Below are 16,984 nucleotides of genomic sequence, written 5' to 3' on the forward strand. Positions count from 1 at the left end.
CCACATCATGTTAGATATTGCATTGTTTCATTCTTATCACATAGTCATTCAGCCAATTTTGACAGAAATCTCATACACAGAAATCAGTCTGTCCTATTCTGAAATGTAAAATAACTGTATATCCTTAAAACATAATTATTTTCATTCTTTAAAAAAATAAAATGCAGGCCAAGCATGGAGGTTCACGCCTGTAATCCCAGCATTTGGGGGAGGCCAGGTGGGCGGATAGTTTGAGCTCAGGAGTTTGAGAACAGCCTGGGCCATATGGCAGAACGTCATCTCTATAAGAAAAAAAACATTAAATAAATAAGTAAATACCAAAAAATTACCCAAGCATGGTGATGTGTGCCTGTAGTCCTAGCTACTCGAGAAACTGAGGTGAGAGGATCGCTTGAGCTCAGGAGGTTGAGGCTACACTGAGCTATGATTGCATCACTGCACTCCAGCCTGGGTGACAGAGCAAGTCTCTGTCTCAGAAATAAAAGTAAAAAGCAAAATGCAAAACCCTGTAACCTATACCCCCAGCTTGCCTCTTCCTCTTACAGGAGCCAAACATCTTATAAACATGACCTGGCTGCATATCTTTAGTTCATCATCTCTCATCCATTCCTCAGCCTACCAAAAAAAACCGGCTTCTACTCCATTGCAGATCTCTCCTATAAAGATAGACGTTTTCTGGTATATTGCCGAGTGCTACATCCAGTCATCACTTTAAGCTCTGATATTCCTGTGCTTTCTGCATCTGCAGCACCTGACTTAACTCTCTTGGATCTCTTCTGCTTGGTGTCCCTCATGATCATCTTCCTTAACCTTCCTTTTAAGTGCTAGCATTCCCAGAATTTCATACTTGGCCTTTTTTTTAAGGTACATATCATGGAATCACTTACCACTCCTTGCTGAGAACTCCTAGGCGCATGTATAGGTATATATAGGTATATATATATATATGTGTGTGTATATATATATATACCTCCTAGTATGCATACCTCCTAGTATGTTTTCAATAAATTCTCTCAACCAACCTAACAACAATGAGGTATCAGGTAGCATGCTAGGCACAAGGCTTACAATAAAATGTATTTAATCAAAGACCCAAAAGGCTTTAAGAGTCTTTGAAATAGAATCTTATTATTCTGTTTTCATGCATTTCCTTCATTTTCATTCATGCATGACATGATTTTTCTTTGTTGGCTACCATTGCCAGACACCCTGGTATATACCAGATATTCAATGCCTGGGAAAATAGGATAGAAATGAGTTTTTCTTTGCTCAGTGTTGTTTTAATGGTTGCTTCATTGGTTGAATTTGAAATATAAATTAGGAAGGATGTTGAATCCATGTTGTAAATTTTGAATTTGATGTGATGTTGGGCCATGTTGATGAAGAGGTTCTATAGGAGAAGTTGTGAATGAATCTCTGGAGTCTACATGTGATATCATAATTGGAGGGATATCTTTGGAAATAATCAACCTAGAAGCAATTATCTAAATCCACATTCTTCAAGCTTTAACTTAAATCCCAGCCACAATCACAGAATCCCCAGGGGTTTTTTAATGGAAGAACTTTAATTTCTCTGATTCACACTTCCTTAACTCTAGAATTTTTTATTTTAGTTTTCTTTTCTTTTTAATCATTTGTAATAGTCCATTCTCATGCTGCTAATAAAGATGTACCTGAGGCCAGGCATAGTGGGTCACGCCTGTAATCCCAGCACTTTGGGAGGCTGAGGCGGGTGGATCACAGAGTCAAGAGATTGAGACCATCCTGGCCAGCATGGTGAAACCCCGTCTCTACTAAAAATACAAAAATTAGCTGGATGTGGTGGTGTGTGCCTGTCATCCCAGCTACTCGAGAGGCTGAGGCAGGAGAATCGCTTGAACCCAGGAGGTGGAGGTTGCAGTGAGCCAAGATCATAACGCTGCATTCCAGCCTGGTGACGGGGTGAGACTCTAAAAAAAAAAAAAAAAAGATATACCTGAGACTGGGTAATTTATAAAGAAAAGAGGTTTGATTGACTCACAGTTCAACATTTCTGGGGATGCCTCAGGAAACTTACAATCATAGCGGAAGGGGAAGCAGGCATATCCTTCTTCACATGGTGGCAGGAAGGAGAAGTGCCAAGCAAAAGGGGAAAAGCCCCTTATAAAACCATCAGATTGTGTGAGAGCTCACTCACCATCACGAGAACACCATGGAGATAACCACTCCCATGATTCAGTTACCCCCACCAGGTCCCTCCTACTGCACGTGGGGATTGTGGGAACTACACTTGAAGATGAGATTTGGGTGGGAACACAGCCAAACCATATCATCATTATTCGCTCATCATATATTTGTGGAGAGCAGACTAACTGACAAACACTGTCCTAGTCACTGGGGATAATATAGTGACCAAAATAAATGCATTTCTTCCCTTCTGAAACTTTGGTCTAATTGGGAAGTGAGTTGTCAACTGAATAATCATGCAATAATTAGAAGTTACAAATGTCTGATTAAAAAAAGGCCATAATCTATTCTGGGCTCCTGGAGGCCTCCTTGAAGAAGGGACATTTACCATGGACCTGAGGAATGGTTGGTAGTTAGCCATGTGTGGAAAAGAAAGGCCTTCTACCCAGTGAGAAGGCCTTGTGAAAAGATCCTAAGGCAAGGAAAGACTATGGCTTTTTTTTTTTTTTTTTTTTTGAGGAAGAGAGGAAAGACTTGGGTGACTGGATCATAGTTGACAGCAAGGAGAACAATAGCAGATGAGGAGGGAGACAGAGGCAGGGGTAAGTGATGGTCAAGTTAAATGAATGAACAGCAGTCCAGCCTCAGTCTGACCACCTTCAGACATGAGAACTGCCTGCAGGCAGCACATCCCAATGGAGGGACAATGAGAATTGAAATTGTCCTTTATTATGTTGTGCCAAATTTGACTCCTTGAGCCTGACATATAATAAACTGTACCTATTTAAAGTATACAACCTAATAAATTTTGGAACTTGTATATACCTGTGACACCATTACCATTGCAAGTTTATGAAAATGTTCATTGTCCCTGGATGTTTCCTTGTGTTCCTTTTTGGTCCATTCCTCCCCACCACCCCCACCTCCAGACAGCGACTGATCCATCATGCCTCAAACAGTGCCTGGGACATAAAATAAATATTTGTTGAATCAAATAAAAGTGAATTTGTTTGGAGAATTATCTCTTGGTTTGACACTTGGTTGACTGCTCCGTCTTTTCTAGGTATGCAGTGCCATTCAGAATCAGGATTTCACTGTGATCGAAGACTACTGCACTGGCCTCAAAGCCCTGCTTTATCTGAAAAGCATTGAAGAACTACAAGACTGGGATGGACAGAGTCCAGCTACTGTGAGTCACCAGAAAGGGAAACCAGTTCCACGTATAGCTGAACTCATGGACAAGGTATGTGCTTAAATCTCCTGTGTTATTCCTGAGAATTCAGCCTTGGTCAGTTTCTATTTCAGATCTTATTTACCATCTCACATTCTCACTAACAAAGGAAACACAGTGCCTGGTGGATGTGATTTCCTCAGTGTACTCTTTCTGAAGGAGACTTGATTACAGGCATATGATGGGTCTGTGAGTTACCTTTTTATAAAACCAATACAACACAGAATTATATAAAAGGAAAAGACTGAAGTTTGCAGTGTAAAGTGCCTCCGAATTCTTGCTTACTGTGGTGGTGACTGGCATTCTTTCCAGTGGGAGTCTGGAGATTTCTTTATGCTTTCTGGAAATTATAATATTACCTTTCTATTTTCAAGACAATCAAATCACTGTAGTCTTGAATAATGTAAGGAAGTTTTTAAAATTAAAATCTAATCAGTATCTTTTGTAACTCCTTCTGCTGTGTTGTTAAACCTGGGCTCAAAAGGTTATGTCCCAACTTTCTCACTAACTGCTATTTTCCAAGAAATATACACTACATTTACATTTTCTATAATACAGTGATTTTAGCAACTCTGCTAAAACAACATTCAGCATTTTGCCTTTGTATTTCCTTTGTATTATTCTAAATAGACAACCATTGTCAGAAGACATTTCTTGAGCCCTCAATGAAGGGAGGAAAAAATTATAATTCTTAGTCTTTTCAGCTTGTCACTACATCAATAATTAACTTTAAAAAAAGAGAGGCAGTATAAAAAGATTCTTTAAGGAAGCATTTAATAATTCAAATGAATCTTAACTTGAAGCAGGTCACATGAAAAAGAATGGAAAACAAAAGCCCTGGGTACTCTGCCTTGGATGACTGGGTTAGGGACTCAGAAAGAATAAGAGAAACATCATATAATTGACTTATATTTGGCTAGCTTTAGCAGAAAATATCACTTTCCCTCTCCTAACAGATAGCAAAAAAAAAAAAAAAAAAAAAAACCTTCTTCAAGAGTAATGTGTATGATTGCAAGTCCAGTAATGAAAAAAAAAAAAAAAAGGAGGAAAAAAATAAAATCTTACAATGTGGGTTCCAGGAAAATGTCATGATGAATGACTCCATGAGTGGCAATCAAACAGAAAGACTGTGACATTAATATTTATAATATTGTAATTAGCAAGATAGTGCCTAAGCAGCATTATTAGTGTAACTAATCATATTATCATAAACTGACTCTGCAGTATTTAGACAGTTAATGTTCTTGCCTTTATCAATGACTATCAATATCCTAAGGTTGTTTATAACTAAAAAAATTCACAAATGGCTTTACATTCATTCAATGTAAATATCTCAAGGAAATTGTCTCTGACATGATAGTTTATGACCATCTATAAAATCATTGTCTCAAATTTGGGTGGTTGCCATGTGAGCTGAAATGTAAGTAGCTGCATTGCACTGTCATGTTTTGTCTTTAAAGGATTTTCACACTCATTTCAAAACTTACATACTCAAATAAAAGATGGGTAATGATGAAGGCACTTGTGTCAATGACATAAATGGAAATTGATTTGGTAATAGTTTGAATCGAGATTCAGACTTTATTTTGTCAAGCTCAGCTTTCATCAGAATTGTAAGTGTAATTTTCAGCATTATCATTTGTTAAAAAAAAAAAAGCAAGATTTTTCTATGTGATTATATTAGTGATTCATTTCTCAACACTAACTTGAGGAATAAGCAGATGGTCTGGTAATAGATTTATGCTTCTGGATTCTCCAATGCAGGCTGACATGACTAAAACAATAGATGATTATTCCCTTTAGATTAATATCCCTAATAGTGAATCAAAGTACTCTGGATCTAGGATACAGGTGATTTCCTAATTGTTCTCTCTTAATGTTGCTGCTGCTTGTGTGTGTGTGTGTATGTATGTGCATATGTGTGTGTGTGTGTGTGTGTCTGAAAATAACTCATATTGTCCTTTCATTAGCTAAAGAATAGTATGGTGGTCCTCACAGTGTCTGCATACTATAAGGAGATGAGAGAAAATGTAGACCCTTTGTAGAAAGACACTCTAGAAGTATCTGGCTTCTTTACACAGGAAAATTTTGTTTGGAAAGTACAGTTGCTACCCTGATATTCACTCATAGGTCAGGCTACAATAAACCAGAATAGATATTTAGAAGAAACCCATTACAGTGCAGTGTTTGACAATGGAGAGAAAATGAGACTTGGGCTATGGAAACAAGGATTTGGCCAAGTATGTCATGTTATCTTTCAAGTAATTAACATATTAATATACTCTCCTTATGCTTACCTTACTTATTAACTGATCAAACTACCATAGCAGTGTTTCTTCAGGTGGCTGTTGAAGGGCAGGTAGTTAGATTTTAGTAGACTTATGATGCAAGCCATTTTAATCTGTGCCTGCAAGAAGAGCAAATTCCTGAGAAGAACCATCATCAGCTTTGGCACAAAACAGAGCTGTTGATGTCAAACTCTTGGTGCTTGAAAACCATGCAGCATGCTCGTGAGAAATGTAGGTTCCCAGGCCTCACCAGCATTGACCGTGAGTCAGTGGGTCAGAGGTGTGTTGAGAATCTGCATTTTAACATCGTAATTCTCATGGAGGGATCAAAAAATCTGCATTGTCAAAAGGAATGAAAAAGAGAATAGCAATAGAAAAGTGAGAGATTGAGAAGTCAGCAATGAGCAGAACACAAGCTTGTCTTGATGGAGAAAGTAAACAATAAATAATTTTGAGTTGGAAAAGAAGTGAAATAAAAGAGGCAGGAGAGGAATGCCAGAGAAGCATCACACTCAGTTCCGAATGGCCAGAGGTTGGAAATACCCAATGGAGAAACTGCATGTAGGACAGCAGTTATTAGCAAAGAGTAAGACTGCTGGGTTTATGTGAAGCTTCCTTATTAGCTAGACAACTTGGGCACGTTACTTAATCTCTCTAAACCTTTTTTATAAAACTGTACAATGAAAATAATTACAATACAGTTCCATAATCCCTCATTAACAATTCTGAAATTCAAAAAATGCTGAAACCAAATGGTTTTACATAATTCATTCGGCAGAAAACCTGGCCTGAACTGATGTGAGACTTGCTATAATCTTTATTCCTCTTAGAGAACATTTAAGTGTTTACTACAGAGAGATTAATGTGCTTGATTCCAGATTGTTACCCCACACCTTGCTGGGGCTGGAGAGGGAGTGTTTGTTAAAATTTGGTATATGTACCATTTTACTTTTCTAAAATCCAAAAGATATTTTTAAATCCATACATCTGGCTCCAAAGGTTTTAACTATGGGCTTGTGAAGATTACTAAAATGAAAATATAATTGCAAATATAACTTTATCCAGAAATGCATCTATAGAGTTGGAGGCAATGTATATATTTTAGTGATTTTAGAAGGTAAAATATTAGTATTTGGAACTTTTAGTTATGGGAAATAAGAGTTATGTTGACATTCTTGCTAACAAACATGAAAGAAATTGAACAGTCCAATATTTGAACAGCAAATTTTACAACTGGAATAGCATGGAAGAAAATGTATTCACTGTTTGGTGCTTGGGATGAGAACAGGACTCCTAAATACCAGTTGTGAAAGAAAAACAGCAGAGGCCAAAAACTAATGATCACTTGGGATCTGCATGCATTTCTACACACTGTTCCTGACATCTGGAATGGCCTTCCAGTTCTTAAGCATCACTTTCTCTTTGAGCTATCCCCTGACCTTTACAATAGAATTAATGTCTCCTTCTCTTTTTGAACCTTAGTTGTAACCAGTATCACATTGCAGTTGTATTTTTGTAAGTCCTCTTCATTTACTAGAAAATAACCTCACTTTTCTTATCCATCTTTGTATGCCAGTTCCCTAGACATGCACTGAACACGGTAATGCCTTAATAAACATTGATTGAAGAAGTGAAGTAATGACTACATGAATGTTGAAAGAAAAAAGCTTATTGGTAACATTAAGAATTAGTAGTCACTTGACTTACCAAGCCATTACTTTTTCCGTTACATCAGAAATGAAAAGAATGTGTAAAGAAACAACCTTTGAACTTAAAGTTCCTTTTTATGTGTGAGTCTAGTTTGGTAAAAATAACATGGAAAAAGTCAGAATAGAAGGAGTGAGATAGACAGGTGAGCAACCTTTATGCCTTCTTGACTTGGCAAAATATGCCTAGATTATAAGCTTCTTGAGGTCCTAGAACCCAGGCTGTGTGCCAGTGCCTAACGCAATGTCTACCATGTAGGAGTAATGGCATGGTAGCTGAATTGAACATACTGATCAATCATTAATATATTTTTAGGATCTACCTTAAATGTTGCTTCTTTTGGAAGGCTGTCTATGACCCTCTGCCTTGGCCTCCAGGAAAGTCAAATCACTCCTTTTCTTTTTCTTACAGCCCATGGTTCCTATAGCTAGTATTGCAAGTACTGCATTTTCTTTTAATTGTATATCTTCTTGTCCATTGCTGCAGGTCATTACAAGCATTTTGAAAGAAAGATAATATCTTATTCATACTGGAGTTTTGAAGCACCTAACACAATGCTACATGCTTATAGAATTAAATTGCATGAATTACCTGTTGTGTCCTTATTTAGGAGGAAAAAAGAAAGCCAATGTATAATTAAAATTCCAGCTAGATCCTTTTAAGAATAGCAGCAGTCATTTTAGAAGAAAACAATAAGCCTGCCAAATTGCTGTACTTTCAGTAGGTATTTAAAAATGATGAAATACATATTGGTGATATTAATAAATGAACATAATCTGTGCTCATTAAGAGGCTCTCATTAGGTTAAAATCAGAAATGCTGCTGTCATGGTGGTTGTACAGCAACTCTGAAAACAAGAATTTGTTTTGATAATAGAAACCAAAATTATATCCATATGACCAGATACATTATTCTCAGTTATTGATAAAACAATTCTAAAATTCATATGGAACCAAAAAAGAGTCCAAATAGCCAAAGCAAATTTGACAAAAAGAACAAAGCTGGAGTCATCACATTACCTGACCTCAAATGATACAATTAGGCTGTAGTAACAAAAACAGCATGGTACTGGTATAAAAATAGATATATGGATCAATGGAACAGAATGGAGAACCCAGAAATAAAGCCACATATCTACAGCCAACTGACGTTTGACAAAGTTGACAAAAAGCATACACTAGAACAAGGGCACCTTTTTCAATAAATAGTGCTGGGATGATTGGATTGCCATATGAATACAAATTGAATTGTACTCCTATCACTAACCATATTTAAAAATGCACCCAAAATCAGGCATCAAAGATTTATTTTTTTTAATTTATTTATTATTATTATACTTTAAGATGTAGGGTACATGTGCATAACGTGCAGGTTTGTTACATATGTATACTTGTGCCATGTTGCTGTGCTGCACCCATCAACTCGTCATTTACATCAGGTATAACTCCCAGTGCAATCCCTCCCCACTCCCCCCTCCCCATGATAGGCCCCGGTGTGTGATGTTCCCCTTCCTGAGTCCGAGTGATCTCATTGTTCAGTTCCCACCTATGGGTGAGAACATGCGGTGTTTGGTTTTCTGTTCTTGTGATAGTTTGCTAAGAATGATGGATTCCAGCTGCATCCAAGTCCCTACAAAGGACACAAACTCATCCTTTTTTATGGCTGCATAGTATTCCATGGTGTATATGTGCCACATTTTCTTAATCCAATCTGTCACTGATGGACATTTGGGTTGATTCCAAGTCTTTGCTATTGTGAATAGTGCTGCAATAAACATACGTGTGCATGTGTCTTTATAGCAGCATAATTTATAATCCTTTGGGTATATACCCAGTAATGGGATGGCTGGGTCATATGGTACATCTAGTTCTAGATCCTTGAGGAATCGCCATACTGTTTTCCATAATGGTTGAACTAGTTTACAATCCCACCAACAGTGTAAAAGTGTTCCTATTTCTCCACATCCTCTCCAGCACCTGTTGTTTCCTGACTTTTTAATGATTGCCATTCTAACTGGTGTGAGATGGTATCTCATTGTGGTTTTGATTTGCATTTCTCTGATGGCCAGTGATGATGAGCATTTTTTCATGTGTCTGTTGGCTGTATGAATGTCTTCTTTTGAGAAATGTCTGTTCATATCCTTTGCCCACTTTTTGATGGGGTTGTTTGTTTTTTTCTTGTAAATTTGTTTGAGCTCTTTGTATGTTCTGGATATTAGCCCTTTGTCAGATGAGTAGATTGCAAAAATTTTCTCCCATTCTGTAGGTTGCCTGTTCACTCTGATGGTAGTATCTTTTGCTGTGCAGAAGCTCTTTAGTTTAATGAGATCCTATTTGTCAATTTTGGCTTTTGCTGCCGTTGCTTTTGGTGTTTTAGACATGAAATCTTCGCCCATGCCTATGTCCTGAATGGTACTACCTAGGTTTTCCTCTAGGATTTTTATGGTATTAGGTCTAACATTTAAGTCTCTAATCCATCTTGAATTAATTTTCGTATAAGGAGTAAGGAAAGGATCCAGTTTCAGCTTTCTACTTATGGCTAGCCAATTTTCCCAGCACCATTTATTAAATAGGGAATCCTTTCCCCATTTCTTATTTCTCTCAGGTTTGTCAAAGATCAAATGGCTGTAGATGTGTGGTATTATTTCTGAGGACTCTGTTCTGTTCCATTGGTCTATATCTCTGTTTTGGTACCAGTACCATGCTGTTTTGGTTACTGTAGCCTTGTAGTATAGTTTGAAGTCAGGTAGCATGATGCCTCCAGCTTTGTTCTTTTGACTTAGGATTGTCTTGGAGATGCGGGCTCTTTTTTGGTTCCATATGAACTTTAAAGCAGTTTTTTCCAATTCTGTGAAGAAACTCATTGGTAGCTTGATGGGGATGGCATTGAATCTATAAATTACCTTGGGCAGTATGGCCATTTTCACGATATTGATTCTTCTTATCCATGAGCATGGTATGTTCTTCCATTTGTTTGTGTCCTCTTTGATTTCACTGAGCAGTGGTTTGTAGTTCTCCTTGAAGAGGTCCTTTACATCCCTTGTAAGTTGGATTCCTAGGTATTTGATTCTCTTTGAAGCAATTGTGAATGGAAGTTCATTCCTGATTTGGCTCTCTGTTTGTCTGTTACTGGTGTATAAGAATGCTTGTGATTTTTGCACATTAATTTTGTATCCTGAGACTTTGCTGAAGTTGCTTATCAGCTTAAGGAGATTTTGGGCTGAGACAATGGGGTTTTCTAAATATACAATCATGTCATCTGCAAACAGGGACAATTTGACTTCTTCTTTTCCTAACTGAATACCCTTGATTTCTTTCTCTTGCCTGATTGCCCTAGCCAGAACTTCCAACACTGTGTTGAATAGGAGTGGTGAGAGAGGGCATCCCTGTCTTGTGCCAGTTTTCAAAGGGAATTTTTCCAGTTTTTGCCCATTCAGTATGATATTGGCTGTGGGTTTGTCATAAATAGCTCTTATTATTTTGAGGTACGTTCCATCAATACCGAATTTATTGAGCGTTTTTAGCATGAAGGGCTGTTGAATTTTGTCAAAAGCCTTTTCTGCATCTATTGAGATAATCATGTGGTTCTTGTCTTTGGTTCTGTTTATATGCTGGATTATGTTTATTGATTTGCAAATGTTGAACCAGCCTTGCATCCCAGGGATGAAGCCCACTTGATCATGGTGGATAAGCTTTTTGATGTGTTGCTGAATCCGGTTTGCCAGTATTTTATTGAGGATTTTTGCATCGATGTTCATCAGGGATATTGGTCTAAAATTCTCTTTTTTTGTTGTGTCTCTGCCAGGCTTTGGTATCAGGATGATATTGGCCTCATAAAATGAGTTAGGGAGGATTCCCTCTTTTTCTATTGATTGAAATAGTTTCAGAAGGAATGGTACCAACTCCTCCTTGTACCTCTGGTAGAATTCAGCTGTGAATCCATCTGGTCCTGGACTTTTTTTGGTTGGTAGGCTATTAATTATTGCCTCAATTTCAGAGCCTGCTATTGGTCTATTCAGGGATTCAACTTCTTCCTGGTTTAGTCTTGGAAGAGTGTAAGTGTCCAGGAAATTATCCATTTCTTCTAGATTTTCCAGTTTATTTGCGTAGAGGTGTTTATAGTATTCTCTGATGGTACTTTGTATTTCTGTGGGGTCGGTGGTGATATCCCCTTTATCATTTTTAATTGCGTCGATTTGATTCTTCTCTCTTTTCTTCTTTATTAGTCTTGCTAGTGGTCTGTCAATTTTGTTGATCTTTTCAAAAAACCAACTCCTGGATTCATTGATTTTTTTGGAGGGTTTTTTGTGTCTCTATCTCCTTCAGTTCTGCTCTGATCTTAGTTATTTCTTGCCTTCTGCTAGCTTTCGAATGTGTTTGCTCTTGCTTCTCTAGTTCTTTTAATTGCGATGTTAGAGTGTCAATTTTAGATCTTTCCTGCTTTCTCTTGTGGGCATTTAGTGCTATAAATTTCCCTCTACACACTGCTTTAAATGTGTCCCAGAGATTCTGGTATGTTGTATCTTTGTTCTCATTGGTTTCAAAGAACATCTTTATTTCTGCCTTCATTTCGTTCTGTAACCAGTAGTCATTCAGGAGCAGGTTGTTCAGTTTCCATGTAGTTGAGCGGTTTTGATTGCGTTTCTTAGTCCTGAGTTCTAGTTTGATTGCACTGTGGTCTGAGAGACAGTTTGTTATAATTTCTGTTCTTGTACATTTGCTGAGGAGTGCTTTACTTCCAATTACATGGTCGATTTTGGAGTAAGTACGATGTGGTGCTGAGAAGAATGTATATTCTGTTGATTTGGGGTGGAGAGTTCTATACATGTCTATTAGGTCTGCTTGCTGCAGAGCTGAGTTCAATTCCTGGATATCCTTGTTAACTTTCTGTCTCATTGATCTGTCTAATGTTGACAGTGGAGTGTTGAAGTCTCCCATTATTATTGTATGGGAGTCTAAGTCTCTTTGTAAGTCTCTAAGGACTTGCTTGATGAATCTGGGTGCTCCTGTATTGGGTGCATATATATTTAGGATAGTTAGCTCTTCCTGTTGAATTGATCCCTTTACCATTATGTAATGGCCTTCTTTGTCTCTTTTGATCTTTGATGGTTTAAAGTCTGTTTTATCAGAGACTAGTATTGCAACCCCCGCTTTTTTTTGTTCTCCATTTGCTTGGTAAATCTTCCTCCATCCCTTTATTTTGAGCCTATGTATGTCTCTGCATGTGAGATGGGTCTCCTGAATACAGCAGACTGATGGGTCTTGACTCTTGATCCAGTTTGCCAGTCTGTGTCTTTTAATTGGAGCATTTAGTCCATTTACATTTCAGGTTAAGATTGTTATGTGTGAACTTGATCCTGCCATTATGATATTAACTGGTTATTTTGCTCGTTAGTTGATGCAGTTTCTTCCTTGCCTCGATGGTCTTTACATTTTGGCATGTTTTTGCAATGGCTGATACCGGTTGTTCCTTTCCATGTTTAGTGCTTCCTTCAAGGTCTCTTGTAAGGCAGGCCTAGTGGTGACAAAATCTCTAAGCATTTACTTATCTGTAAAGGATTTTATTTCTCCTTCACTTATGAAACTTAGTTTGGCTGGATATGAAATTCTGGGTTTAAAATTCTTTTCTTTAAGAATGTTGAATATTGGCCCCCACTCTCTTCTGGCTTGGAGAGTTTCTGCCGAGAGATCTGCTGTTAGTCTGATGGGCTTCCCTTTGTGGTAACCCGACCTTTCTCTCTGGCTGCCCTTAAGATTTTTTCCTTCATTTCAACTTTGGTGAATCTGGCAATTATGTGTCTTGGAGTTGCTCTTCTCGAGGAGTATCTTTGTGGTGTTCTCTGTATTTCCTGGATTTGAATGTTGGCCTGCCCTACTAGGTTGGGGAAGTTCTCCTGGATGATATCCTGAAGAGTGTTTTCCAACTTGGTTCCATTTTCCCCCTCACTTTCAGGCACCCCAATCAGACGTAGATTTGGTCTTTTTACATAATCCCATACTTCTTGCAGGCTTTGTTCATTTCTTTTTCTTCTTTTTTCTTTTGGTTTCTCTTCTCGCTTCATTTCATTCATTTGATCCTCAATCGCAGATACTCTTTCTTCCAGTTGATCGAGTCGGTTACTGAAGCTTGTGCATTTGTCACGTATTTCTCGTGTCATGGTTTTCATCTCTTTCATTTCGTTTATGACCTTCTCTGCATTAATTACTCTAGCCATCAATTCTTCCACTTTTTTTTCAAGATTTTTAGTTTCTTTGCGCTGGGTACGTAATTCCTCCTTTAGCTCTGAGAAATTTGATGGACTGAAGCCTTCTTCTCTCATCTCATCAAAGTCATTCTCCATCCAGCTTTGATCTATTGCTGGCGATGAGCTGCGCTCCTTTGCCGGGGGAGATGCGCTCTTATTTTTTGAATTTCCAGCTTTTCTGCTCTGCTTTTTCCCCATCTTTGTGGTTTTATCTGCCTCTGGTCTTTGATGATGGTGATGTACTGATGGGGTTTTGGTGTAGGTGTCCTTCCTGTTTGATAGTTTTCCTTCTAACAGTCAGGACCCTCAGCTGTAGGTCTGTTGGAGATTGCTTGAGGTCCACTCCAGACCCTGTTTGCCTGGGTATCAGCAGCAGAGGCTGCAGAAGATAGAATATTTCTGAACAGCGAGTGTACCTGTCTGATTCTTGCTTTGGAAGCTTCCTCTCAGGGGTGTACTCCACCCTGTGAGGTGTGGGGTGTCAGACTGCCCCTAGTGGGGGATGTCTCCCAGTTAGGCTACTCAGGGGTCAGGGACCCACTTGAGCAGGGAGTCTGTCCCTTCTCAGATCTCAACCTCCGTGTTGGGAGATCCACTGCTCTCTTCAAAGCTGTCAGACAGAGTCGTTTGCGTCTGCAGAGGTGTCTGCTGAGTTTGTTTAGTTTACTGTGCCCTGTCCTCAGAGGTGGAGTCTACAGAGACAGGCAGGTTTCCTTGAGCTGCTGTGAGCTCCACCCAGTTCGAGCTTCCCAGCAGCTTTGTTTACGTACTTAAGCCTCAGCAATGGCGGGCGCCCCTCCCCCAGCCTGGCTGCTGCCTTGCTGGTAGATCACAGACTGCTGTGCTAGCAATGAGGGAGGCTCCGTGGGTGTGGGACCCTCCCGGCCAGGTGTGGGATATGATCTCCTGGTGTGCCTGTTTGCTTAAAGCGCAGTATTGGGGTGGGAGTTACCCGATTTTCCAGGTGTTGTGTGTCTCAGTTCCCCTGGCTAGGAAAAGGGATTCCCTTCCCCCTTGTGCTTCCCAGGTGAGGCGATGCCTCGCCCTGCTTCAGCTCGCGCTGGTCGGGCTGCAGCAGCTGACCAGCACCGATCGTCCGGCACTCCCCAGTGAGATGAACCCAGTACCTCAGTTGAAAATGCAGAAATCACCGGTCTTCTGTGTCGCTCGCGCTGGGAGTTGGAGACTGGAGCTGCTCCTATTCGGCCATCTTGCTCCGCCCTCTAAAGATTTAAATGTAAGATCTGAAACTATAAAAATACTAGAAAAAAATGTAAGGAAAACTCTTCTGGGCATTAATCTAGGCAAAAATAATTATGACAAAGACCTCAAAGCAAATGCAACAAAACTGAAAATAGACAAATGGGACTTAAAGTAAAAAGCCTCTACACAGCAAATGAAATAATTGGGATAACAGAGGGCCTACAGAATGGGAGAAAATATATGCAAACTACGTATCCAGCAGGGGACTGTCACCCAGAATTTACAAAGAACTCGAACAAGTCAACAACAACAAAGAAATAACCCCTATTAAAAAGTAGGCAAAGGACATGAACAGACATTTTGCAAAAGAAGACAAACCCCATCAAGCATATGAAAAACTGTTCAACATCACTAATCATCAGAGAAATGTAAAATAAAACCACAATGAGATATTATCTTACACCAGTCAGAATGGCTCTTATTAAACAGTCAAAAAATAATAGATATTGGTGAGGATGTGGGGGAAAAAAAGGGAATGTTTATACATTTTTGGTGGGAATGTAAATTAGTTTAAACCCTGTGGAAAAGAATATACAGATTTCTCAGAGGACTAAAAATAAAACTACCATTCAATTCAGCAATCGCGCTACTGGGTTTATATCCAAAGGAAAAGGCATCACTACATCAAAAAGATACTTGCATTCATAGGTTTATGGCAGCACTGTTCACGATAGCAAAGATATGGAATAAAGCTAAATGTACATTGACAGATAATAAAGAAAATGTAGAATACTATTCAGCCATAAAAAAAGAATGAAATAGTGTCTTTTACAGCAACATGGATGGATCTTGAAGTCATTATCTTTTTTTAACTTTTTTAACTTATTTTTTTTTGTATTTATGTCTTTGAGACACAGTCTTGCTCTGTCAGCCAGACTGAAGTGCAATAATGGCACGTTCTCGGCTCCCTATAACCCTGCCTCTCAGGTTCAACTGATTGTCTTGCCTCAGCCTCCCAAGTAGCTGGGAATACAGGCGCCTGTCACCACGCCCAACTAATTTTTGTATTTTTAGTAGAGACAGGGTTTCTCCATGTTGGCCAGGCTGGTCTCAAGCTGCTGACCTCAAGTGATCCACTCACCTCAGCTTCCCAAAGTTCTGAGCTTACAAGCATGAGCCACTGCGCCCTCTGGAGGCCATTATTTTAAGTGAAACAACTCCAGAAAAGAGAGTCAAATACTGTATGTTCCCACTTGTGAGTGGAAGCTAATTAATGTGTACACATGCACATAGAGTGTGGAATAATAGTCATTGGAGACTCAAAACAGTGGGAGGGTAGAAGCAGGGTGTAGGATGAGGAATTGGGTAGAAGTAGGATGTGAGATGAGGAATTGCTTAATGGGTACAATGTACATTATTCATGTGATGGTTACACTAAAAGCTCAAACTTCACCACTATGCAATATCTCCATGTAACAAAACTGCACTTGTACCTCTTAAATTTATACTAATAAAAAAATAAAACTGAAATAACACAATTTCATAAAACTATTGTTATATGGTTGTGGTAATATTATATGTAGATATCTAATTATCTATTTTTTTCTTTTCTGGCAAGTTATTCAACACAGAGAATAAAGCAGTGTCCAAAGAAATGGATAAATGTCAACAGCAAGATCCTTACCAAATGCATAATGACAGTCTCACAAGAGGATACTATAATTTCCTATTTACAACTTTAAAAGTTTTGTATCTTCTATGCCACTTATTTTTCCTTATTGAAATATAAATTACCTAGAGGAAAAATACAGAGGTCTTAAATGAACCATTTGACAAGTTGTGACAAACACATATATCCGTGAAATCCTCATCTCTGCCAAAGCATGCAACATTGCCAACACCTCAGAAGATGCTTTGTGCACTTTTCCAGCCATTACCTCTTCCTTTGCCACCACCAGACGCAAATACCTTCTAACACCTGTCACCGTAGATTAGTTGTTTCATGTTTTTTAGCATCACATAAATGAAATTCTACAGAATATGTATTTTTGTGTGTATGGCAACTTTCATTCGCTACAATATTGCGGAGATTTTTTCATATTATTGTAGGTATTAGTTTATTTTTGTTGGTAAATAATACTATAT

At 38.6% G+C, this 16,984-nt stretch overlaps 1 protein-coding gene across 6 annotated transcripts in view; it reads left to right on the top strand.

Annotated features, from left to right (window-relative positions):
* Positions 1-16,984, top strand: part of LOC105485445 (dihydropyrimidine dehydrogenase) — an 875,814-nt gene that overhangs the window by 745,148 nt on the left and 113,682 nt on the right. For all 6 annotated transcript variants that reach the window (XM_011747801.2, XM_024793997.2, XM_071074657.1 and 3 more), the window contains one exon: positions 3,230-3,409. In XM_011747801.2, coding sequence (XP_011746103.2) covers positions 3,230-3,409 — 180 coding nt within the window. The remainder of the gene's footprint in view (positions 1-3,229; positions 3,410-16,984) is intronic.

The sequence above is a fragment of the Macaca nemestrina genome, chromosome 1 (genome assembly GCF_043159975.1).
Source record: "Macaca nemestrina isolate mMacNem1 chromosome 1, mMacNem.hap1, whole genome shotgun sequence".
Lineage (NCBI taxonomy): Eukaryota > Metazoa > Chordata > Mammalia > Primates > Cercopithecidae > Macaca > Macaca nemestrina.